The sequence below is a fragment of the Salvelinus namaycush genome, chromosome 40 (assembly GCF_016432855.1).
Source record: "Salvelinus namaycush isolate Seneca chromosome 40, SaNama_1.0, whole genome shotgun sequence".
Classification (NCBI taxonomy): Eukaryota; Metazoa; Chordata; class Actinopteri; order Salmoniformes; family Salmonidae; genus Salvelinus; species Salvelinus namaycush.
The window spans coordinates 3,553,554-3,580,782 of NC_052346.1; the positions used below are offsets into that span (position 1 = coordinate 3,553,554).

At 43.2% G+C, this 27,229-nt stretch overlaps 1 protein-coding gene across 1 annotated transcript in view; it reads left to right on the forward strand.

Moving 5' to 3' along the window:
• The first annotated feature begins 1,917 nt into the window (after window positions 1–1,917).
• The window catches only part of LOC120033764 (partitioning defective 3 homolog B-like), a 183,918-nt gene continuing 158,606 nt past the window's right edge, over window positions 1,918–27,229 (forward strand). Inside the window, exons 1-2 of the mRNA XM_038980218.1 lie at window positions 1,918–2,344; window positions 24,508–24,612. Coding sequence (XP_038836146.1) covers window positions 2,228–2,344; window positions 24,508–24,612 — 222 coding nt within the window. The 5' untranslated portion in view covers window positions 1,918–2,227. The remainder of the gene's footprint in view (window positions 2,345–24,507; window positions 24,613–27,229) is intronic.

Genomic DNA, 27,229 nt, shown 5'->3' on the forward strand with positions numbered 1-27,229 from the left:
CGATTAGAAAGGCCTGCTCGCTGTAGTGTTTCAGGGAGCGTTTGACAGTGATAAGTGGAGGTCGTTTGACCGCTGACCCATTACGAATGCAGGCAATGAGGCAGTGATCGCTGAGATCTTGGTTGAAAACAGCAGAGGTGTATTTAGAGGGCAAAAAAACATTTGTCAAAATCGGTGTCCAAAAATACCGATTTCCTATTGTTATGAAAACTTGAAATCGGCCCTAATTAATCGGCCATTCCGATTAATCGGTCGACCTCTACTCCAGACGAGTTTCAATGCCATACAACTCTCCTTCCGTGGCCTCCAACTGCTCTTAAATGCAAGTAAAACTAAATGCATGCTCTTCAACCGATCGCTGCCCGCACCTGCCCGCCTGTCCAACATCACTACTCTGGACGGCTCTGACTTAGAATATGTGGACAACTACAAATACCTAGGTGTCTGGTTAGACTGTAAACTCTCCTTCCAGAGTCACATCAAACATCTCCAATCCAAAGTTAAATCTAGAATTGGCTTCCTATTCTGCAACAAAGCATCCTTCACTCATGCTGCCAAACATACCCTTGTAAAACTGACCATCCTACCAATCCTCGACTTCGGTGATGTCATTTACAAAATAGCCTCCAATACCCTACTCAATAAATTGGATGCAGTCTATCACAGTGCCATCCGTTTTGTCACCAAAGCCCCATATACTACCCACCACTGCGACCTGTACACTCTCGTTGGCTGGCCCTCGCTTCATACTCGTCGCCAAACCCACTGGCTCCAGGTCATCTACAAGACCCTGCTAGGTAAAGTCCCCCCTTATCTCAGCTCGCTGGTCACCATAGCAGCACCCACCTGTAGCATGCGCTCCAGCAGGTATATCTGTCTGGTCACCCCCAAAACGAATTCTTCCTTTGGCCGCTTCTCCTTCCAGTTCTCTGCTGCCAATGACTGGAACAAACTACAAAAATCTCTGAAACTGGAAACACTTATCTCCCTTACTAGCTTTAAGCACCAGCTGTCAGAGCAGCTCATAGATTACTGCACCTGTACATAGCCCATCTATAATTTAGCCCAAACAACTACCTCTTTCCCTACTGTATTTATTTATTTAGCTCATTTGCACCCCATTATTTCTATCTCTACTTTGCACATTATTCCACTGCAAATCAACCATTCTAGTGTTTTACTTGCTATATTGTATTTACTTCGCCACCATGGCCTTTTTTTCCCCTTCACCTCCCTTATCTCACCTCACTTGCTCACATTGTATATAGACCTATTTTTCTACTGTATTATTGACTGTATATTTGTTTTACTCCATGTGTAACTCTGTGTTGTTGTATGTGTCGAACTGCTTTGCTTTATCTTGGCCAGGTCGCAATTGTAAATGAGAACGTGTTCTCAACTTGCCTACCTGGTTAAATAAAGGTGAAAAAAAAAAAAAGTTTAGGCAGTGATTTGCTCGTGGTTGTTTGGTAAGCATGTTGTCGCTTTGAACTTGTATTTTTTTTCTCCTTATCTTAGGGTATAAAATCAAAGCAGGGTTTATGGTAAACTGGCTCTACATAGTTTACAATCATTGTCATGTTAAAAAGAAAATGGCTTAAAGTCGGAAAGACGAGGAAGTTGAATATTTTAGAAGATAAATATTCGAAGCAATCCGTTTATCAACAGCCTAACATTGGGTCGTCACTATTTACCAAAGCTACAGTCATAAACCATGCCCATTTAAAAAATGTATCTTCTTAAAATCTGATTTTAGACCTAACCACACTGGTAACCTTTTCCCTAACCTTAAATTCATTTTTATTTTGATACATTTTTACGATAGGACTATAGCCAATTTTGACTTTGTGTTTGTGGTAACTAGTGGAAACCTACCATGACGTGATTTATGTTGATCAACTTCCGGATGTCAGTGCAATGACCAACAGGTATATTTCAGCCGACAAAACAATGAAGGCTACTCCGTTTATTAATTTTACCGATAATTGAGAAAAGCAAATCTTTTTTATTATCGTAAATTGTAGTTTTGAGTAGTACTATTTAATGCGCGCGTGTAATTTTGTCATTGTAAATTTGTCCAGTGACACTTTTGCTCCGGTTTCGGTTGAGGCTTGTGCGGTATCAAGTGCTTCGCAGCCTCTCGCATGTGAAGGAATCACAGAGGAATATACAGATCATCAAAGAAGGCTGTTCTTCAAATAACTTTTTTTCGGATTACAAGGACAACATGAAAGTCACTGTAACTTTTGGAGCAACTGCAGTGGTCGTTCCGTGTAAAGGAGAATGGACAGTTCGGGAGTTGATAGACCAAGCCAACCAGAGGTATCGAAAGATTCTGGAACAGGTAAGCAAAATGGGCTCTTTTGGAATATATTGACGTATCTTACTTTGGCTGACGTTTTGTTTTTATACCCTCCCTTTTAAACCGGGTTGTTTGCCATTTAAATGATTATTTATTTAATTTTTAAACAATAGTCTTCTACATATATTTTCCTACATTAGGCTATATCCATTAACTCTTGAAACGGAAACCGTTTACCATTAACCAAGCGGAAGCAAATGGTACGAAACAGGGAGGGACTTACTTGCATTTGTCCAATAGAAACGGGTTTTCGTTCCAAAATAATTTCCAAGCCATAGATACACAGATACTTGAAACCCCCATTTTATTCTTCTGGACAGAGTGTATATGCCAGGCTACAAATCCACGGGACACATTGTAAATAACTTTTAATCACTTTCTTTGTAAGCACCAGAAAGCCAGGTGTTAGTGGTCTATATGAGTATCATGTGCCCCAGCTAGCATGCAGCTGTCTAGAGATGTTCTATGTGGCTCTGTTGAAACGGTCAGTATCTCCCTGTGCAGGTGGGACTCTGTTTGATATCCTCTGCATCGTTTCGCCTAGCCTGTGTGGCGGACAACAGCCTTTGTCCTCTGATTGATGGGGGATTAGGGTGGCTGACAGCTCAGTGTTATCAGCTGGTTTTCCCTGGCGCGGTGGTGGGAGCCCGGTGATGGACAGGGTTATGCCAGGCAGGCAATGGGGATGGATGGCTTCCCATTAGAGCTTCCACCCAGGCACCCACCTGCGTTGGTGGGCTCTCATCTGCCAGGTCTCCCCAGACCCTGGGCTGACTGGTCTTGCGTCCCAAATGGCATCCTATTCCCTATAAAGTGCACTACTTTTGACAAGGCCCTACGTTGAAAAAGTAGTGAACTATATAGGAAATAGGGTGCCATTTGGGACGCACACTGGATTTCAGTTGCAGCCCAACATACAGGCAAGTTTTCCCCCTGCCATTGTTTATAGGACCCTGAGTTTGTCCTGATCAGGTCACATGGAAAACAACTCAGGGACTTACAATATGTGGCTGCCTAGCTACCCTTGTCTAAATTATGTTTGGCTTCAATTGGTCGAATTAGTAGAAGCCTCTTTGTGGCCAAATATGTGTGAAACACATCTCACTGACCTAGATATCCCTCGGACATAATCAAAACAAATCCAGGATCCCACAAAGTGAAATTCCCTGCGTCTAGTGAGATTCATCCTAGGAACAATCAAGGGTTTGGCTGGCGAGGATCCACTCTATCGTAAACCATGAACTTTACAGCTCTCTAATTGCCTGCCACTGGTGTGACAGAATTCATAGACAGTGTCCTGTGTCCTTGGCTTAAACAGAGATATCCTGGGTCTGTGTGGAGAAGGCACACAGAGGAATGTCAGTCACCCTCTTTCAGTGAAAAGGGGAAGGTAGTGTACCTGCATGGTTTGTCCCTGCCACTCAGGTTACAGCCATAGCCCGTGCCAATATGGTAAGACTCAGACAGCCATGAGTTCTCTGTAGCTATGTGTCCATCAATATTATATATTTTTTGACCAGTGGAACTCCTCAGAGAAGGAAGGAGAGGACCATCTTCCTCAGTGAACTTCATGAAAATATAAATTGTGAAACATAAAAAAGAATATAATAAATATATTCACTTGTCACCAAATAATTGAACACACTGTTCTGCAATGAAGGTCAATAGTAGCCTCAGCAGCACACACAGCTAGCTTCTGTCCTCCACTGGGTACATTGACTTCAATACAACACCTAGGAGGCTCATGGTTCTTAACCCGTTCCATAGACTTGCACAGTAATTATGACAACTTCTGGAGGACGTCCTCCTGTCAGAACTCTTGCAGCATGAACTGACATGTTTTCCACCCAATCAAAGGATCCGAGAATGAATCTAGTACTGAAAGCATAAGCTACAGCTAGCTAGCACTGCAGTGCATAAAATGTGGTAAGTAGTTGACTCAAAGAGAGAGAAAGACAATAGTTGAACAGTTTTTAACAAATACATTTCTTCCAAAATTAAGGAGAAGCAAGCAAGAGACAGCGAGCTATATATATTCACTTAGCTAGCAAATGCAGCTAGCTAGTTTAGCCTACTCAAACACCCGGCACAAACAGAGAGGGACTCTCTGTTAGCTAGCTTGCTATGGCTATCCATCACTGGAACTCTTCCAAGTCAAGGTAAGCTTTTGGTTTTATTAATTTATTGCTACCGGGGCCTGCCGGTGTAACTGCTAAACTGCTTTCTGATTGTACACTGTACTGCATGATTGTAGCGGGTTTACTAACGCGTTAGTTCAAGTTGACTATGACATGACAACAATGTAGGCTCTGTGTAGTGGTTTGCTGTCATGATATGAAGGTTTGGCTTGGAAAGGTTTTTTCACCTGTTCACAGACAGCTGATGTGTTGTGCACTGAAGGTAAAAGGTGGGAGGAGGAGAGTGCGTAGACGGCTCGATTTGGTCTTATGTAGCAACATTTGCACTAGAAAATGGTATATCATACACGACAGTTGAGGAACAATGGGAAAGTAATTCTGCTTTGAAAGTTGATAAACTTGTAACCTCACTTTTGAGGAAATGGCATTTTGAATGTTTTGGTACACCTACTAGAGAGCTCTTCTTTGTCTACACCCATTCAGCATCGTTCACACTAGAGGTCGACCGATTAATCGGAATGGCCGATTTAATTAGGGCCGATTTCAAGTTTTCATAACAATCGGAAATCGGTATTTTTGGACACCGATTTGGCCAAATTATATATATATTTTTTTACACCTTTATTTAACTAGGCAAGTCAGTTAAGAACACATTCTTATTTTCAATGACGGCCTAGGTTCGGTGGGTTAACTGCCTTGTTCAGGGGCAGAACGACAGATTTTTACCTTGTCAGCTCGGGGATTCAATCTTGCAACCTTACGGTTAACTAGTCCAAAGCTCTAACCACCTGATTACATTGCACTCCACGAGGAGCCTGCCTGTTACACGAATGCAGAAAGAAGCCAAGGTAAGTTGCTAGCTAGCATTAAACTTATCTTATAAAAAACAATCAATCAATCATAATCACTAGTTACACATGGTTGATGATATTACTAGTTTATCTAGCGTGTCCTGTGTTGCATATAATCGATGCGGTGGAATTCGCGAAAAAGGACTGTCGTTGCTCCAACGTGTACCTAACCATAAACATCAATGCCTTTCTTAAAATCAATACACAAGTATATATTTTTAAACCTGCATATTTAGTTAATATTGCCTGCTAACATTAATTTCTTTTAACTAGGAAAAATGGTGTCACTTCTCTTGCAACAGATTCAGGGTATATGCAGCAGTTTGGGCCACCTAGCTCATTGCATAGACTTAATTATAACTTAATTGTGTGAAGACTATTTCTTCCTAACAAAGACGGCCAACTTCACCAAACGGGGGATGATTTAACAAAAGCGCATTTGCGAAAAAAGCATAATCGTTGTACCTAACCATAAACATCAATGCCTTTCTTAAAATCAATACACAGAAGTATATATTTTTAAACCTGCATATTTAGCTAAAAGAAATCCAGGTTAGCAGGCAATATTAACCAGGTGAAATTGTGTCACTTCTCTTGCGTTTATTGCACGCAGAGTCAGGGTTTATGCAACAGTTTGGGCCGCCTGGCTCGTTGCGAACTAATTTGCCAGAATTTTACGTAATTATGACATAACATTGAAGGCAATATTTATACTTAGGGATGCCACCCGTTAGATAAAATACGTAACGGTTCCGTATTTCACTGAAAGAATAAACATTTTGTTTTCGAAATGATAGTTTCCGGATTTAACCATATTAATGACCAAAGGCTCGTATTTCTGTGTGTTATTATGTTATAATTAAGTCTATGATTTGATATTTGATAGAGCAGTCTGACTGAGCGATGGTAGGCAGCAGCAGGCTCGTACACATTCATTCAAACATCACTTTCGTGCATTTTGCCAGCAGCCCTTCGCAATGCTCCAAGCATTGAGCTGTTTATGACTTCAAGCCGATCAACTCCCGAGATTAGGCTGGTGTAACCGATGTGAAATGGCTAGCTAGTTAGCGGGGGTGCGCGCTAATAGCGTTTCAATCGGTGACGTCACTCGCTCTGAGACTTGGAGTAGTTTTTCCCCATGCTCTGCAAGGGCCACGGCTTTTGTGGAGCGATGGGTAACGCTGCTTCGAGGGTGGCTGTTGGCGATGTGTTCCTGGTTCGAGCCCAGGTAGGGGCGAGGAGAGGGACGGAAGCTATACTGTTACACTGGCAATACTAAAGTGCCTATAAGAACATCCAATAGTCAAAGGTATATGAAATACAAATGGTATAGAGAGAAATAGTCCTATAATTCCTATAATAACTACAACCTAAAACTTCTTACCTGGGAATATTGAAGACTCATGTTAAAAGGAACCACCAGCTTTCATATGTTATCATGTTCTGAGCAAGGAACTTAAACGTTAGCTTTTTTACATTGCACATATTGCACTTTTACTTTCTTCTCCAACACTTTGTTTTTGCATTATTTAAACCAAATTGAACATGTTTCATTATTTATTTGAGGCTAAATTGATTTTATTGATGTATTATATGAAGTTAAAATAAGTGTTAATTCAGTATTGTTGTAATTGTCATTATTACAAAAAAAGATAAAAATCGTCCGATTAATCGGTATCGGCTTTTTTTGGTCCTCCAATAATCGGTATCGGCGTTGAAAAACCATAATCGGTCGACCTCTAGTTCACACCCTCTTAAGCCTTAGCCCCACCCATCTCTTTAAGGATTCAGATGTGAGGCCATGTACTAAACAACCAAAGATGTCAAGAGTGAAGGCGGGTTTATACTACGGGTGTGTTGTAAGATCAAATCAAATTTATTTTATATAGCCCTTCGTACATCAGCTAATATCTCGAAGTGCTGTACAGAAACCCAGCCTAAAACCCCAAACAGCAAGCAATGCAGGTGTAGAAGCACGGTGGCTAGGAAAAACTCCCTAGAAAGGCCAAAACCTAGGAAGAAACCTAGAGAGGAACCAGGCTATGAGGGGTGGCCAGTCCTCTTCTGGCTGTGCCGGGTGGAGATTATAACAGAACATGGCCAAGATGTTCAAATGTTCATAAATTACCAGCATGGTCAAATAATAATAATCACAGAAGTTATCGAGGGTGTAGCAAGTCAGCACCTCAGGAGTAAATGACAGTTGGCTTTTCATAGCCGATCATTAAGAGTATCTCTACCGCTCCTGCGGTCTCGAGTTGAAAACAGCAGGTCTGGGACAGGTAGCACGTCCGGTGGACAGGTCAGGGTTCCATAGCCGCAGGCAGAACAGTTGAAACTGGAACAGCAGCAAGGCCAGGTGGACTGGGGACAGCAAGGAGTCATCATGCCCGGTAGTCCTGACGTATGGTCCTAGGGCTCAGGTCCTCCGAGAGAGAGAAAGAAAGAGAGAAGGAGAGAATTAGAGAGAGCCAAGATTTTCAAAATGTTCATAAATGACAAGCATGGTCAAATAATAATCAGGAATAAATGTCAGTTGGCTTTTCATAGCCGATCATTAAGAGTTGAAAGCAGCAGGTCTGGGACAGGTAGGGGTTCCATAACCGCAGGCAGAACAGTTGAAACTGGAATAGCAGCAAGGCCAGGTGGACTGGGGACAGCAAGGAGTCATCATGCCCGGTATTCCTGACGTATGGTCCTAGGGCTCAGGTCCTCCGAGAGAGAGAAAGAAAGAGAGAAGGAGAGAATTAGAGAGAGCCAAGATTTTCAAAATGTTCATAAATGACAAGCATGGTCAAATAATAATCAGGAATAAATGTCAGTTGGCTTTTCATAGCCGATCATTAAGAGTTGAAAGCAGCAGGTCTGGGACAGGTAGGGGTTCCATAACCGCAGGCAGAACAGTTGAAACTGGAACAGCAGCAAGGCCAGGTGGACTGGGGACAGCAAGGAGTCATCATGCCCGGTAGTCCTGACGTGTGGTCCTAGGGCTCAGGTTCTCCGAGAGAGAGAAAGAAAGAGAGAAGGAGAGAATTAGAGAGAGCATACTTAAATTCACACAGGACACTGGATAAGACAGGAGAAGTACTCCAGATATAACCAACTGACCCTAGCCCCCCGACACATAAACTACTGCAGCATAAATACTGGAGGCTGAGACAGGAGGGGTCAGGAGACTGTGGCCCCATCCGATGATACCCCCGGACAGGGCCAAACAGGAAGGATATAACCCCACCCACTTTGCCAAAGCACAGCCCCCGCACCACTAGAGGGATATCTTCAACCACCAACTTACAATCCTGAGACAAGGCCGAGTATAGCCCACAAAGATCTCCACCACAGCACAAACCAAGGGGGGGCGCCAACCCAGACAGGAAGATCACGTCAGTAACTCAACCCACTCAAGTGACGCACCCCTCCTAGGGACGGCATGAAAGAGCACCAGTAAGCCAGTGACTCAGCCCCTGTAATAGGGTTAGAGGCAGAGAATCCCAGTGGAGAGAGGGGAGTTCAATCAGGTTCAATCAGGAGTGCCAGAGTACGCTCTGGACGTTGTCAGATCGTCTGTTTGTAAATTCTGAGCTTTCATAGGGCACATTGGACACTCAGGCCGAGAAGTATGGTTGATCCGAGTGTTCTGACCTCACAACAGCAGTCAAGCACCCAAGCTAACTGGCTAGCTTGCTAGCTACTTCCAGACACATGAGGGAACAGCTCACTTTGACCATTTTACTCACCCTAGCAGAGTTGGTTAGGCTGTTTTTATGTTATCCAGAGCGTTGGTGACTGTACCTGTGCTTCTGGCAACAATTTTATTACGCTTTTTTGCCAACGTTTACTGACCCCGGCCATATTCACCACCACCTCTTTAAGGAATACCTAGGATAGGATAAAGTAATCCTTCTAACCCCCCCCCCCCCCCCCCCTTAAAAGAGTTAGATGCACTATTGTAAAGTGGTTGTTCCACTGGATATCATAAGGTGAATGCACCAACTTGTAAGTCGCTCTGGATAAGAGCGTCTGCTAAATGACTTAAATGTAAATGTAAATATTCAACGGGTGTTGAGCATTCGTAAATTGATCAGTTATTCTGCGGTCTGGCACACTCAGACGTGAGTGCTCTGAAATCGGAGTAGATAGTCAGAGCAAATTTACCAGCTACATCTATCGACAGTTGTAACATTGACATCATGAACATTCTATTGAAATGGTTACTTGCATAGTGGTGTATTTTGTTTAGACATCTAGCTAGCTAAACACTGAACCATAATCCCAACTCATAACGTTACTACCCTGCATGAATCTTTAGGTAGCTAACCAACCAGGTTCAATGTTAGCTAACATTAGGCTATAACTAGCAATGCAAATGGCTCTGCGATACGAATAATATTACCAAACAGATCATACACGTAACGTTAGCTAGCGAGTCAGCCAACTAATGTTAGCTAGTTAGCTAACAGTACGCTTGAACTTGAAATGAAAAGTTGCAGTGTACTGTGGCACAGCTTGCATGGTGCCGCAGAATTCTATGGCACGTTATTTAACTGCCAACCACTGGTACCATTAATGCTAGTTAGTGCTAGAATGACCACCAGAGGGCATTTGATAGCCTTCAATAGTGTCTGTACTAGAGAATTGAAAACCTTTTTTAAAAGAACATAGTATATGGTACTGATTTTAAGACATTTTGCAAAATTTGATTAATATTATGGTGTTTCTATTCCAAGGGAAACGAAAAACCCTCTGGGTTTCCGTTAGGGTGGAATGGAAAAATTGGCGCTGTACAACGTGACGGTCGGGAGTAGGCTACAGTACTTGGTTATTTAGCTTAAGAATCCCTGTGTCGTGCGGACACGCGGGAGACCGCGGTTCAATTCCCTGACGGGGAGGAAGGAGTAGGCTGTCCTTGTAAATAAGAATTTGTTCTTAACTGACTTGACTAGTTAAATACAGGTTACACTAAGCGCATAATGTTTCTACACCCTAATTGTATAATTGTAGTCTAACCAATACCCAAATGGAGATTCAGTGGAAATAAAAATCTAATTGATTTATCAAGACCAGTCCCCATGCTTGTCTCAGAGCAGCGTGAAACGGTGCTAAAATAGTTGTAGGCTATTAAATAAATAAGACCTAGACCACTTTTAACAGCACATTACTCAACACTAGTGAGACTCATGTCGCCTACGATAGGCCTACAGAATATCAAAAAATATGACCTGACTCTCCACAAATAATTACATATAGAGGTTTGGAGGATTCTAAATTAAAACCAAAAGCCTCCTAATGGGTCTCCCGGTGGCGGCCGGCACAGGTATCGAACCTGCATCTGTAGCAACGCATTTTGCGCTGCGGGAGCCCCCATCCACTCCGGAGCCCCCATCCACAAGGTATCAAAATACAGAGGGGTGTTGGTAAAGGTATATTGGTGTCCAGGCATGTCATATTTTTTGATAATACTGTACATGGTGTCCAGGTCAGGATAACCAAATCATTTCTTTATTAAAGACTATCAGAAAGCATGTTGGTACTTATTTATTTTGATACAAATCCATGAATGAGTGAGTCACTCAGCTGTATGTAGGTGCCGGGCTATATGACTGTGCCATCAACTTGATAATATATAATGATATTTTGGAGGTTATTTCATTTTCAAAAAACGAAAGTGAGCGATCGTAATCTGAATAATGGCCAAAACATTTATTTCTGTTTTTAGAGGGAGAGAAACGCTGGGCCAATTGTGCGCCGCCCTATGGGACTCCCAACCACAGTCGGATGTGATACATAATAATAATACTTTTTGTTCTATTATTTGTTTTGTCTTTTCTGGTGGATTAAACTAAAATTGTAACCAATCACGTCCGGTTGTGATACAGCCAACCTAACTAAGAAATACATTTGATGATATAATTCTCCCTCTACCCTCCTAGGCAAGTATTTTGTCCAGTTACCTGCTAATAACCTTAATGGTGCTGTACAACGTGACCGTGTGTGTTTGAAAGAGTATTTTCCAGTAAGCAACAATTTAGTTTACCTTCATTAGACAAGTTTGTTCCAATATTTCTGTTATTCAGTGATGTTTATTCCCATAGTAATTCGTTATGTATCCATAACTAAATAAACATTGGCATTTTGAAAGAGTATTTTTATCATTATTTTATTAACGAAAGCATACAGATGCCATTATTAGTTACATTGTTTTGGTTTGAACGTGCAGACTGACCCTAAGAACAGCGGGAACGTTTCCCTAGTCAGCAGCATTATTAGTGCAATGCCCCTTAGTGTTGCTCTGTGCTACCCAGTGGGGTGGGGGTCCACCCCCCCTCCCCATGGTCTAGGTCCGTCTTCTCTGCGGCCCATCCCGTGCCCCCCTGCCCTCGTGCCTTGAACCTTACGCGCTTTCAGTGGATACAGCTGGAGAACTGCAAGGCAATCCCATTGCGCGCCACTCGGGAGCCATGACCAATATCACCAATATATATTGTCCTGTTAATAATATATTTGTGAGAATATCCAAGGGACTTTTATATAATTCTAAATTAATAATAATAGCTTTGTTTAAAAAATAACAATATTTGAGATTTTGTTTTCAAATAACGTAAAATGAGCGAGGAAAAAGGCCATTCTTGAACATGAGGTGAGACATTGTTACTAATTTGTCAATAAAGCCAGTTTGTTATTTAGAATTTTTTTATTTCTGTTTTTAGAGAGAGAGAAACAAAAAAAACTACAGTCAACTCATGGGTCTCCCAGTCGAGGCTGGCACGGGTATTGAACCAGCATCTGTAGCAACACAGCTTGCTGTGTCTTAGACCATTGCGCCACTCAGGTGCTGTACAACGTGACCGGTCGGGAGTGGGTTCCAGTACTACAGTAAGAGAAAAATAATCCTAATAAAATAATAAAAACCTTAGTGTAACAACAGTTAGTAATACTGAAGTTGTGCACAATTATCAGTTTCTATTTAGATTTATGTCGCCCATTCATTGTCAGTTAGAGACACAGTAGGACCCAGAATCACAATCAGTGCTCTAACTCCCCCGCTGGTTTGGAGCAATGAAGTTGTGACGCAGGGTACCGTACTAAACCACAAATTACCTCTAAGTCTCGCAGCATAATCGCAAAACTTTTAGTGGAGCAACCACTGTAGCACACAGCCAGGACAAAGGAGGAGTGGCTTCAGGACAAGTCTCTGAATGTCCTTGAGTGGCCCAGCCAGAGCCCGGACTTGAACCCGATCTAACATCTCTGGAGAGACCTGAAAACGGTTGTGCAGCAACGCTCCCCATCCAACCTGACAGAGCTTGAAAGGATCTGCAGAGAAGAATGGGAGAAACTCTCCAAATACATTTACATTTTACATTTAAGTCATTTAGCAGACGCTCTTATCCAGAGCGACTTACAAATTGGTGCATTCACCTTATGACATCCAGTGGAACAGCCACTTTACAATAGTGCATCTAAATCTTTTAAGGGGGGGGGGGGGGGGGGGGGTCAGAAGGATTACTTTATCCTATCCTAGGTATTCCTTAAAGAGGTGGGGTTTCAGGTGTCTCCGGAAGGTGGTGATTGACTCCGCTGTCCTGGCGTCGTGAGGGAGTTTGTTCCACCATTGGGGTGCCAGAGCGGCGAACAGTTTTGACTGGGCTGAGCGGGAACTGTACTTCCTCAGTGGTAGGGAGGCGAGCAGGCCAGAGGTGGATGAGCGCAGTGCCCTTGTTTGGGTGTAGGGCCTGATCAGAGCCTGAAGGTACTGAGGTGCCGTTTCCCTCACAGCTCCGTAGGCAAGCACCATGGTCTTGTAGCGGATGCGAGCTTCAATTGGAAGCCAGTGGAGAGAGCGGAGGAGCGGGGTGACGTGAGAGAACTTGGGAAGGTTGAACACCAGACGGGCTGCGGCGTTCTGGATGAGTTGTAGGGGTTTAATGGCACAGGCAGGGAGCCCAGCCAACAGCGAGTTGCAGTAGTCCAGACGGGAGATGACAAGTGCCTGGATTAGGACCTGCGCCGCTTCCTGTGTGAGGCAGGGTCGTACTCTGCGGATGTTGTAGAGCATGAACCTACAGGAACGGGCCACCGCCTTGATGTTATTTGAGAACGACAGGGTGTTGTCCAGGATCACGCCAAGGTTCTTAGCGCTCTGGGAGGAGGACACAATGGAGTTGTCAACCGTGATGGCGAGATCATGGAACGGGCAGTCCTTCCCCGGGAGGAAGAGCAGCTCCGTCTTGCCGAGGTTCAGCTTGAGGTGGTGATCCGTCATCCACACTGATATGTCTGCCAGACATGCAGAGATGCGATTCGCCACCTGGTCATCAGAAGGGGGAAAGGAGAAGATTAATTGTGTGTCGTCTGCATAGCAATGATAGGAGAGACCATGTGAGGTTATGACAGAGCCAAGTGACTTGGTGTATAGCGAGAATAGGAGAGGGCCTAGAACAGAGCCCTGGGGGACTCCAGTGGTGAGAGCACGTGGTGAGGAGACAGATTCTCGCCACGCCACCTGGTAGGAGCGACCTGTCAGGTAGGACGCAATCCAGGCGTGGGCCGCGCCGGAGATGCCCAACTCGGAGAGGGTGGAGAGGAGGATCTGATGGTTCACAGTATCGAAGGCAGCCGATAGGTCTAGAAGGATGAGAGCAGAGGAGAGAGAGTTAGCTTTAGCAGTGCGGAGCGCCTCCGTGATACAGAGAAGAGCAGTCTCAGTTGAATGACTAGTCTTGAAACCTGACTGATTTGGATCAAGAAGGTCATTCTGAGAGAGATAGCAGGAGAGCTGGCCAAGGACGGCACGTTCAAGAGTTTTGGAGAGAAAAGAAAGAAGGGATACTGGTCTGTAGTTGTTGACATCGGAGGGATCGAGTGTAGGTTTTTTCAGAAGGGGTGCAACTCTCGCTCTCTTGAAGACGGAAGGGACGTAGCCAGCGGTCAGGGATGAGTTGATGAGCGAGGTGAGGTAAGGGAGAAGGTCTCCGGAAATGGTCTGGAGAAGAGAGGAGGGGATAGGGTCAAGCGGGCAGGTTGTTGGGCGGCCGGCCGTCACAAGACGCGATATTTCATCTGGAGAGAGAGGGGAGAAAGAGGTCAGAGCACAGGGTAGGGCAGTGTGAGCAGAACCAGCGGTGTCGTTTGACTTAGCAAACGAGGATCGGATGTCGTCGACCTTCTTTTCAAAATGGTTGACGAAGTCATCTGCAGAGAGGGAGGAGGGGGGGGGGGGAGGGGGAGGAGGATTCAGGAGGGAGGAGAAGGTGGCAAAGAGCTTCCTAGGGTTAGAGGCAGATGCTTGGAATTTAGAGTGGTAGAAAGTGGCTTTAGCAGCAGAGACAGAAGAGGAAAATGTAGAGAGGAGGGAGTGAAAGGATGCCAGGTCCGCAGGGAGGCGAGTTTTCCTCCATTTCCGCTCGGCTGCCCGGAGCCCTGTTCTGTGAACTCGCAATGAGTCGTCGAGCCACGGAGCAGGAGGGGAGGACCGAGCCGGCCTGGAGGATAGGGGACATAGAGAGTCAAAGGATGCAGAAAGGGAGGAGAGGAGGGTTGAGGAGGCAGAGTCAGGAGATAGGTTTGAGCAGAGGGAAGAGATGATAGGATGGAAGAGGAGAGAGTAGCGGGGGAGAGAGAGCGAAGGTTGGGACGGCGCGATACCATCCGAGTAGGGGCAGTGTGGGAAGTGTTGGATGAGAGCGAGAGGGAAAAGGATACAAGGTAGTGGTCGGAGACTTGGAGGGGAGTTGCGATGAGGTTAGTGGAAGAACAGCATCTAGTAAAGATGAGGTCAAGCGTATTGCCTGCCTTGTGAGTAGGGGGGGAAGGTGAGAGGGTGAGGTCAAAAGAGGAGAGGAGTGGAAAGAAGGAGGCAGAAAGGAATGAGTCAAAGGTAGACGTGGGGAGGTTAAAGTCACCCAGAACTGTGAGAGGTGAGCCGTCCTCAGGAAAGGAGCTTATCAAGGCATCAAGCTCATTGATGAACTCTCCGAGGGAACCTGGAGGGCGATAAATGATAAGGATGTTAAGCTTGAAAGGGCTGGTAACTGTGACAGCATGGAATTCAAAGGAGGCGATAGACAGATGGGTAAGGGGAGAAAGAGAGAATGACCACTTGGGAGAGATGAGGATCCCGGTGCCACCACCCCGCTGACCAGAAGCTCTCGGAGTGTGCGAGAACATGTGGGCAGACGAGGAGAGAGCAGTAGGAGTGGCAGTGTTATCTGTGGATACAGGTGTGCCAAGCTTGTAGCATCATACCCAAGAAGATTCGAGGCTGTAATCGCTGCCAAAGGTGCTTCAATAAAGTACTGAGTAAAGGGTCTGAATACTTATTGAAATGTGATATTTAATTTTGTATTTTTTTTTATACATTTGCAAAAATGTATACACTTGTTTTTGCTTTGTTATTATGGGCTATTGTGTTTTAGATTGATGAAGAAAATCAACAATTTACTACATTTTAGAATAAGGCTGGATGTAACAAAATCTGGAAAAAGTCATAGTCTGAAAACTTTCCGAATGCACTTTATGTATTGTCGGGAAAAGTCTGTTCATAAATTCTTCTGTCCTAGTTAAAAAGAAGTTATCATCCAATAGGTTTTGGTTAAATTTCCAATCCTCGCCCACGTGGAAAGTTGATTTGTCACATGTGCCGAATACAACAGGTAACCTGGTAACCTTACTGTGAAATGCTTACGAGCCCCTTAACCAACGATGCAATTCAAGAAAGAGTTAATAAAATATTTTCTAAATAAACTAAAGTAAAAAAAATCTAATCAATTAAAAAGTAACACAATAAATGTACATAACAATAACAATGATATATAGAGGGGGTACCGGTACTGAGTCAATGTGTGGGGGTACAGGTTAGTGGAGGTAATTTGTAAAATGACTATGCATAAATAATAAACAGCCAGTAGCAGCAGTGTAAAAACAAAGGGGGGAGAGACAGTGTGGAGTGCGATTTGAGATTGCTTCATCTGTGGATCTGTTGGAGTGGGTCTAGGGTTTCTGGCATGATGGTGTTGATGTGAGCCATGACCAGCCTTTCAAATCACTTCATGGCTACTGATGTGAGTGCAACGGGGAGGTAATCATTTAGGCATGTTACCTTCTCTTTCTTGGGCACAGGGACTATGGTGGTCTGTTTGAAACATGTAGGTATTACAGAGTCGGCCAGAGAGAGGTTGAAAATGTCAGTGAAGACACTTGCCAGTTGGTCCGCTCATGCTTTGAGTACACGTCCTGGTCTGTCCAGGTCTCACATGGAGAATCTGTAATTCTGTCCACAATCATGTTGTTCTGCTGTGATTGTCCCTTGAGATAATCAGATTTCTCTGTCATTATTATCATGGATTCACATACAGAACTGATGTCCTCTCTCAATGACTTACAGATTGCTGTCATCTTGCCGTTCTCTTGTTTAAACTCATCGAGCTGACCCTGGGGGAACTGCAAACTGTTCTTCAGGTTCTGGACGTCTCTGGTCAGGTCGTCCATTCTTTTATTAATTGACTGCACCAGTATTTGGACAAAACGCTATTTTCTTGTTGCTTTTTTTGTTGTTGTAACAACTGCATGTGTAACACTTTTTATTTTTTTAAAGATCCTTCACCTTATGATACCACTGTCCTCAACGGTACTCCTGCCGTCTTTGTCGTGGTAACAATGTAGGTTACACTCAGACTCCTCGCAGTTCCAAACAGGGCAGGTTGCAGCAGGGGTCTAGACAACCACAAGCCTGGGACAATACGCAGTTCCATCCACAATGGCTAACAGCTTCGCGGGCTGTGATAAAGCCCTCAACAAATCCATGCTAGCTTGATGGGTAGCTAGCTAGCAGCTAGGCAGACTCCCCAGACCCTGCCTTGGCTGGCAGGATCACTGGACAGATGGTAGCGGTCCCAGCAACTGATCCCAAATGCGTTACAGGATCCAAACTCATAAGGTAGCTAGCTAGAAATTAACTTTTTCAATAGACTTTCAAAACTTTACAAAACAACAAACTGAGCTATTCCGCATTCAACAGGAAGTGACGACAGGAAGTGATGTTTGTGTCACGGTCTGTCACCTTGATTACTGAAAATTCTCTTGACCTGTGCGCCTATGTTGTAAACGTTCATTCATAGGCTAGGTTGTAGTATCATGTAGTAGCCTAAATCTGTAGCCTGTTACCGATGTTACATTGAGCTGGGTGAATGGAATATGCTATAACAGAAATAAGGCCATGCTCATAAAAAAATCTAAAATTGTCCGCCCTCATCTTAAACGGCACCGACCGCCACTGTTGTCTACATTTATGAAGTTTGCATAGGAAATAGATTTGACAATTGCTTGCTATGGTGCGTTTCCATTTAACAATCTTGTGTCTATAAAAACAGCTGGAAGTGATGACGTCACACCTATTAAAAAAACTAGTCTAGAAAAAAGTGGTTGAAGTGTTAACATTACCCATTTAGGCATATTGTGCATTATTAAATTGGCAACAGCTTGTATGCCCTCCCACCTATCTGTTTCATGTCTCAGGTCGCCCACAAAAGCCAATTTAGTAATATTTGCTATTATTCTAATAATTCTCATGCCATGGTGAATCTTGCACTCCTGTAGATCTGTAATAATTGGATGGTGACCAGAAACCAGAAATCCAAGGCGATGCAATTGATCATTTCTTGAAAGTCAGTTCAAGGATCCTGCAAAGAAACATTCTATTTATAGTTGAAACATTGATTTAGCGGAATGAAATGTGACGTGGAGCTTCATAGTTAATTTTTTATGCGGGGCACGTTTTGTCAAAACATATTTCGCAATCATCGTTTATTCGAGAAACACAGTTTCCATCATTTGTCGCAATAAATCAAATTTTAACAAAATAGCTGCACTCCTGTCGAACGGAACCCCAAAAAGTTGGGGAGAAATTGCTTTTGTCAAATAAACCAGTGTCAATTGTAACCTGCCTTGTGTTGACATTTGACAGCTTGGCATTTTCCTCTCTCATAAACTAGTTGCTGTTCAAAAAGTGGGAATCCAAAGTCTTATACGGGTTTCTCACTAACTCACGCTTTCTCCAGTACCCTTTTAACATTATCGTGCCAACATTTTCTATAACCAGTTTCACTGTCTGTACTGTAGCTAGAGCAAAGCACTACTTCCTATGTACAGTAGCTACAGTAGGTAGAGCAAAGCACTACTTCCTCTGCTGCTGTTCCTCTCCCTTCTAAAAATACATTTAAAGTGCTATGTTCATTATAGTTCCCTTTCACTTGTACTTCCTCTGAGGTACTCCGTAGCTTTCTATTGGCTTGTTCATGAATGCTTTTCTTCTCTTACGCTAATCCAACACATTTCCCTTCAGCTGTGTAATTGTGTTGGGAGGATTAAAGTGTGAAAAACCGGCGCCCCAAATTTAGCGACGAAGCGCTTCACTAATCGTTATGCGCTTCAACACTCTCGAGCTATCGCTTCAAATGGGCGACTTACAGGGTAGATTTCGGCAAATTACACCGCTGACTGTCACTGTTAGTCCTAATTCTATTGTGTTGACTGATCCACCGTTGCCACATGTCCCGTTGGTTTGAAGGGGACCCAAGAAATGTGAATGTCCATGATACATGGGGAGTTTGACAACAAGAACTTAAAACAGATTTTTTTCTGTCCTGATTTTGTTTTTCAATGTACTCTCTTGAAGTGTCACGTAATGAGACAGGATTAAGGAAGAGTGGTAGAAACTAGGCAAGATATTAATTCCATTTTTTTTAAGTGCCTTGAGATGTATGGCAAAATAATCTACATACTAACCAGATGAGAGTATGCATATATCAAGAGAGCTAGCTGAAATACTGCCAATTAGGCTAAATCCTGATGCGTAGTAATATGCACAGAGTGATTTGAATAAGCAGTCAGGTGCAGTGTCTCTCTCTAGTGTTATGGTGTTTACTTTTAATTCCTCTGTCACTGGGAGAGAGCCAATCGGCAGTCTCCATTCCTGAAGGTTGCCAGGTGAGGTGGCCCTGATATGCTGATCCTGGGTCACTTTAGTATTTTACCCACTAATGGTTACAGTTTGGATTGGGGGAGGGGAAGGTGATCCTATATCTGTACCTAAGGGAAACTTCACCCTCCTACAACTGTGCCATGCACCTGCTCAGGGAGACAAATGTGCAGGTCTTCCCACAGGCGAAACCTGTTTTTCAAGGGAGGTATTCGTGCTATGCCTGGAGATTAGATGTCCTACAGTTGGGTTCTTGTTTTGATATGTGAGACGATCTGTGTAAGCCTAGGTCCGTTTCTCTGCTCCCACAAGGTAACACTGACTACTAGGCTTGTACATTTGAATATCTCTATTTCTCAATTGTTCTATTTTATTTCACTATCAAGTGTGGTTGTATAATTCTAGTACCCATACAGTACCACTCAAGGAAAATAGAGGCTGGCCCTGTGTCTGGCATTGAGATTACAGCTTGACTATTTGTTTTAAGAGAATGAACCTTTTTTTTCTCTGTCATTGGCCATTTTTAAAGCCAGACCCCTATTGGTAGTGTAAGCCTGACTTGGATGCAGCAGAGCAAGATGCCCATTCCTAACATGATGATGCTCCACTGACGCCGGGTTACCAGTCTGGTACCCAGGCTAGCTCCACTAATGATCCACTAAAACACTGAGACTTTTGGCCTCGTAGTTGCCTGCACACTTGCTATTGTAAATATCATTGAGCTGTTAGCAGGTGAATCTGAGGAGGGTCAATCTGATTTTGATTTGTGTTGTATGAAGCTTGACACTTCTTCTCTGCGTAACATTAGGGACTCTATTTGAACAAACCTAACACAATGGTAACTCTAAGCGTAGGTGGTAGCGCTATAGGTTCAGGGGCGTGTCAAATATTTGAGCTATTTTCACTATCACAGTTATTGGCGCACTTGCTGACGTTGGTGCTAAAGGGATGGGTTTTGATAAATGAACAAGTTGTGGGTGTGAGCCTCACTGGGCAATCAGGATGTGATCCATGGCAAATATGTGGCTGTTTCAGGTTGTGTATTTATTGTCTTTTTATGTATTGCCTTGGAATCAAATCTAATTCCAATGTTAGTTCATTATAGCTTAAATGGCTTACAGAAACGAAATAACAAAATGTAGGCCTAACTTGAACCCATTTGCAGTCCACATTAAGTAATTGTATGTCTTCAACAGCATTCACACTGATATAGGGGCTAGGCCTACTGTAAATTGCATTACGGCTGAGCATGGACATGCCAAACATTGTCAAACAAGATTAAATTAGTTTTTGATAAGGCCAAACAAATTCTAAACAAAACGAAACCACTTGCTTTAAATAGGCTATGTCACACTTACATGCACCATAATTTTCCGCCATGGGCGTATAATATTAAAACAATGCAGACTACGGAGGGTTTTACGCACATCCAAAATGGGGCCTGCTTGGTTAAAATAACGTGGCCCTGCCTACAATGCATAGCTAAAAAGGGAACGTCGGCTCACTGTTTTACTCCTCTCAAACTTGATATTTTAATAAAGCTTTGGTGAGTAACATTTATTTCCAAGCGGTCTCAAGAGCCAATCCCTTTATCGACAGTCTTGACTACTTTGCGATTGCATTGGGCAGACACAATAATAGCCTTAATTGAGAGGGGAGGTTATCCTAGGGAAAAAACATTAGTTTATGTTTCTAAATATGAAGAATACAGGCACCAAAAGCACATTAGGCTACTCTTGTTCCATGTGTATATGGGCAGTGTGGATAGGCTGCGTTTCCGCTGTCAAAATTCATGCCATAACCAACTTAGTTTCTGCTAACTTTTGTTTGGACATAAATCTCCCTATCAGCACTGCCTGAAATTAGCAACACACACCTCAAATATTTCCACCCATCTGAGCGCAAGCGGGCTAATATAAGACCGGTAAATTGCCGAACCCAGCATTAGGGCTGGAAAATGCCAATGCACCAGTTTTTAGTGGCTTGCGAAAGTATTCACCCCCTTGGCATTTTTCCTATTTTGTTGCCTTACAACCTGGAATTAAAATATATATTTTTTGTATCACTTGATTTACACAACATGACTACCACTTTGAAGATGCAAAATATTTTTTATTGTGAAACATACAAGAAATAAGACAAAAAAAACGGAACTTGAAGCATGCCTAACTATTCACCCCTCCAAAGTCAATACTTTGTAGAGCCACCTTTTGCAGCAATTACAGCTGCAAGTCTCTTGGGGTATGTCTCTATAAGCTTGGCACGTCTAGCAACTGGGATTTATGCCCATTCTTCAAGGCAAAATTGCTCCAGCTCCTTCAAGTTGGATGGCTTCCGCTGGTGTACAGCAATCTTTACATCATACCACAGATTCTCAGTTGGATTGAGGTCTGCGCTTTGACTAGGTCATTCAGAGACATTTAAATGTTTCCCCTTAAACCACTCAAGTGTTGCTTTAGCAGTATGATTAGGGTCATTGTCCTGCTGGAAGGTGAATCTCCGTCCCAATCTCAAATCTCTGGGAAACTGAAACGGGTTTCCCTCAAGAATTTCCCTGTATTTAGCAGCATCCATCATTCCTTCCATTCTGACCAGTTTCCCAGTCCCTGCTGATGAAAAACATCCCCACAGCATGATACTGCCACCACCATTCTTCACTGTGAGGATGGTGTTCTCGTGGTGGTGAGAAGTGTTGGGTTTGCTGTGGTGCCATATTCTTTACATTTTTTAAATAATGGATTTAATGGTGCTCCGTGGGATGTTCAAAGTTTCAGATATTATTGTATAACCCAACCCTGATCTGAACTTCTCCACAACTTTGTCCCTGACCTGTTTGGAGAGCTCCTTGGTCTTCATGGTGCTGCTTGCTTGGTGGTGTTTCAGAACAGGTGTATATTTACTGAGATAATGTGACAGATCATGTGACATAGATTGCACACAGGTGGACTTTATTTAATGAATTATGTGACTTCTGAAGCTAATTGGTTGCACCAGATCTTATTTAGGGGCTTCATAGCAAAGGGGGTGAATATAAACTTTGCAAAAAAAGAAATGTCCTCTCACTGTCAACTGCATTTATTTTCATCAAACTTAACATGTGTTAATATTTGTAGGAACATAAGATTCAACAATTGAGACACAAACTGAACAAGTTCCACAGACATGTGATTAACAGAAATTGAATAATGTGTCCCTGAACAAAGGGGGGGTCAAAATCAAAAGTAACAGTCAGTATCTGGTGTGGCCACCAGCTGCATTAAGTACTGCACTGCATCTCCTCCTCATGGACTGCACCAGATTTGCCAGTTCCTGTTGTGAGATGTTACCCCACTCTTCCACCAAGGCACCTGCAAGTTCCAGGACTTTTCTGGGGGAATGGCCCGAGCCCTCACCCTCCGATCCAACAGGTCCCAGACGTGCTCAATGGGATTGAGATCTGGGCTCTTCACTGGCCATGGCAGAACACTGACATTTCTGTCTTGCATGAAATCACACACAGAACGAGCAGTATGGCTGGTGGTGTCACGTTCGTTGTAACGAGGAGACCAAGGCGCAGCGTGATTTGAATACATTCTTCTTTAATTGACGAAGAATACTGAACAAACTATACAAAACAATAAAACGACGTGAAGCTAATATAACGAGTGCTGACATGCAACTACACATAGACAATAACACACAAAACCAAAATGGAAAATGGCAACCTAAATAGGATCGCCAATCAGAGACAACGATAAACAGCTGCCTCTGATTGTGAACCAATTCAGGCCACCATAGACTTACAATAACCTAGACTTACAAAAACCCCATAGATCTACAAAAAACCCTAGACAACACAAAACACGCATACCCACCCACGTCACACCCTGACCTGACCAAAATAATACAGAAAACATATATAACTAAGGTCAGGGCGTGACAGGTGGCATTGTCATGCTGGAGGGTCATGTCAAGTTGAGCCTGCAGGAAGGGTACCATATGAGGGAGGAGGATGTCTTCCCTGTAACGCACAGCGTTGAGATTGCCTGCAATGACACACCGCCCCAGACCCTGACGGACCCTCCACCTCCAAATCGATCCCGCTCTAGAGTACAGGCCTCACCAGACATCACTGGCAACAACGTCGCCTATGGGCACAAACCCACCGTCGCTGGACCAGACAGGACTGGCGAGTCGCGGTTTTGTCTCACCAGGGGTGATGGTCGGATTTGCATTTATCGTCGAAGGAATACAACTCAAATAAAACAAATGTAATAAACACAACTGAAATATTTTAGTAAATTTATATGAATAAATTATGGTTAAGTGATAAGCAGTAATGGACAGTCAGTACCATCATGGGACTTTTATTAATAGTTTTATTCTGTGTTACAGCATTCAACCCACATAATGCCTAGTGCATTTAATGTAAAAAAAAATATTATCGAAACCGTAATCGAACTGAAGCCGAACCTTAAAAAAGCACTAATCGCTCAGCACTACTGTTTAGTAAAATGGCACAGATTTCAGATTGTGTCCTGAACAAAAGATACAAGGAATATGGTTGATATCGGTTCTCAGACCTGTGTTGCCATAGTGACGCTTCAGGAATGTGCCCACCACTCTCACGGAGTGGGGGGGAACTAGAAATGCATTCCTCCTCCCCCCACACACACGCCCCCAACACCACTTACACAAACACAACTGCTGCAATTGGCTATTGTCATACATTTAACCTGTTGTTACGAAATAATAATGAGATAAGTAAACAAAAACAAGACATACACAATGTTATCCTCTTCCCAACCATATTTCTGAATCTGTAAAGATGAAACCGTGTGCAGCCATTTGGCGCTTCATCACCTAGTTTTGTCTCATGAAGGTTTGAGGAAATGACACTTTTGCCGCAGTTTACCGTTTTCATATTAGCAGGTTGCAAGAGGTACCATTTCAACAATAACTGCTTTTCAGAGGTGTAAATGTATACCATTTAGCGGCTGCTTTTATCCAAAGCGACTCAGTCAGGCGTGCATACATTTTATGCATGGGTGGCCCCGGTAATCGAACCCACAAACCTGTCGTTGCAAGCGCCATGATCTACCATCTGAGCCATACAGGACCATAAAGTGTGTTTTTACCCAATAACCACTCGATCAGTTTCTTATCAGGCTAATGTCTCCATGTTTTCCGTGTGCCTACTAGAATGGGGAGGACTTCCTGGTTCGGACCCACCGCATGGAGTACTGTGACGGGGGCATCTTGGACCTGGATGACCTGCTTACTGACCTGGTGGAGGACCGAGACAAGGTAAGGCCCAATGATCTCAACAGTAATATACATCATGAAAATATCTACGTCTCGGTGGATAGGGGGCAGGGTGAACTTGCCCCTAGACCTCTGGTCAGTTATGCGTTTTCCCCACTAATAGTTAAGGTTTTGAGTGTGGAAGTGAAAGTTGATCCTAGATCTGTACCTAGGGTGCACTTCTACCCCGGAGCAGGTGAACAGAGTAGTACAACTCAGTGCCTGGTATTAACACAACACGCATGTAACCTCTCACAGACAGGGTTGGAGGAAGTGGTCTTATCTCTCATTGCCTAAACACCTTTATCACGATTACCTCCCCCTCTCAGTGTATGTGTCATGAAGGGATGACAGCAAGATGCAGAAATTAATTACTGGCTTTCAAACAGAGGCAAACAACCCATACCATGTACGTACATACAGTAATTTGTGAACTATGACTGTAGTGTGTGCTGACGACTCTGTGGACTTGCTTATCTGGTTTGGCCAGTCTGATAATGGTTGGTTGGTTCATGATGGATTGCATCATACATCTCACTGAGAGGCACGGTTTAGTTCTAATCACTTAGTGTTTTGCAGTTAATCTTGTTCATGTTTTTTCTTTTTCACTCTGAAACAACTGAACCATGAGGGAAGGGAGATCCTCAGATAGGGAGCAGTGGTTCGGTGTGAGAGTCAGCGGATGGGCAACCGTTGTTAGTGTGTATCATGCCTTACCTGTGTGGTCTCCTTCACCTGCTGTGCACGCACGAACCCTCTCAACGCACCCACCCACACAAACTGCTCCACTTTCAAGGAAGAAAAAAAGATTTGTCATTATACATTCCTAAAATGTGCTAATAGCTGCTTGTAATTCATTTGCATAAAGCGGGAAGCAGAATAGAATGATAAATTACCAAGACTTACTCAGCAAGAATGGAATACAGAATGAAAATTGAATATTCATATTAATTCGGTGGCTGTGCTGTGTTCTGCAACAACAATTTATATTTAAACTTACTGGGCGAGTCTAACGCGCACTGTGCTTGTCCTGTGCCTCCAGGACTGAAACTTAAAGTATAGTTCGTTCTGAATATTAAAGGGATAAATAATAGATGCTTGAACTCGGTCGCTAACTTAAAAAAAAAAAAAAACTTTCTTCTTTCTTTTGTGATATGCTCTGTGGTAATTTTTATCGAGATGTTAAAGTTTCAAGTTTTATTAGTTGTATGTAGGGAATGCACATGGTGTACACCGTCCAAGGAAATGCTTACTTGCAGGTTCCTTCTCGACAACGCAACAACAATAAGAAATAATAAAAGATGAGAATACAAACCATAATGTAAAAGGTAAAAGGTTGCATCATTGTTTTACAAGGCTTTGTTTATGAGCGAGAGGAGGTTTGGGCGACTATTACGGCATAACCGAATGTCGGTAAAAGCTTGCATAGCCTACTATAACATTCTCACGAGGACGATATTTTAAAACAAAATGTAAAACTCTAAACATACTGTTACTGTTGGTGTTACATGTGCTTTTACTATTAGTACTAGAGGATATCCATGGGTAAGCCATGGTTAGCCGCCTAGGTGATGACTTGAAAGCTTTCTGTGTGCTGTAACCTATTGACTCCTCATCACAACATTTTTCATTGAGGGATGTTTGTTATATTGTTTAGCACATTGTAAGCGGGATAGCATAGCAAACATGCACTTGCTTTTCTGTTAAAAAAAAACAAAAAATCCTACTCTGAGACGCCTTATGTAATTAAGAATATGAAATTAAGCTTGATTACATTATTTATTTCTGTGACTATGGATTTGTCCCAAATTGCACCCTATTTCCTATATAGTGCACTACTATCTACAAGCCATCAGACTGCTGAACACCTGAACTGACCACCTGTCTGATTCTCTGCTCCTTAGCATACATGCAGTCACTCGTACTAACAAGCGCACAGACATACGCACACATGTACACTGAGTGGACAAAATATTATGAACATATTTCAAATATTGAGTTACACCCCCTTTTGCCCCCCGATTTTGTCGGGGCATGAACTCAAGATGTTGGAAGCGTTCCACAGGGATGCTGGCCCATGTTGACTCCAATGCTTCCCACCGTTGTCGTGTCAAGTTGGCTGGATGTCCTTTGGTTGGTGGACCATTCCTGATACACACCGGAAACTGTTGAGCGTGAAAAACCCAGCAGTGTTGCAGTTCTTGACAGACTCAAACCGGTGCGCCTGGCACCAACTACCATGCTGCGTTCAAATACACTTAAGTATTTTGTCTTGCCCATTCATTCCCTCTCTGAATAGCACACATACACAATCCATGTCTCAATTGTCTCAATGCTTAACAATCCTTTTTTTAACCTCTCTCTACACTGATTTGAAGTGGATTTAACAAGTGACATCAATAAGGGATCATAGCTTTCACCTGGGGCAATCGAAGTCATGGAAATTGCAGGTGTTCCTGATGTTCAGTAGCAGTACATTCATGCAACACACACATCCCAACTGCTGCAACCACACTCTTATTATACCGCTCAATTTATACACTTGCCCCCGCCCCCTACCCAATACACGTGTAAATATTGGACTATATTCTACTGCCATTTACTTTGTTTGTATTCTTAT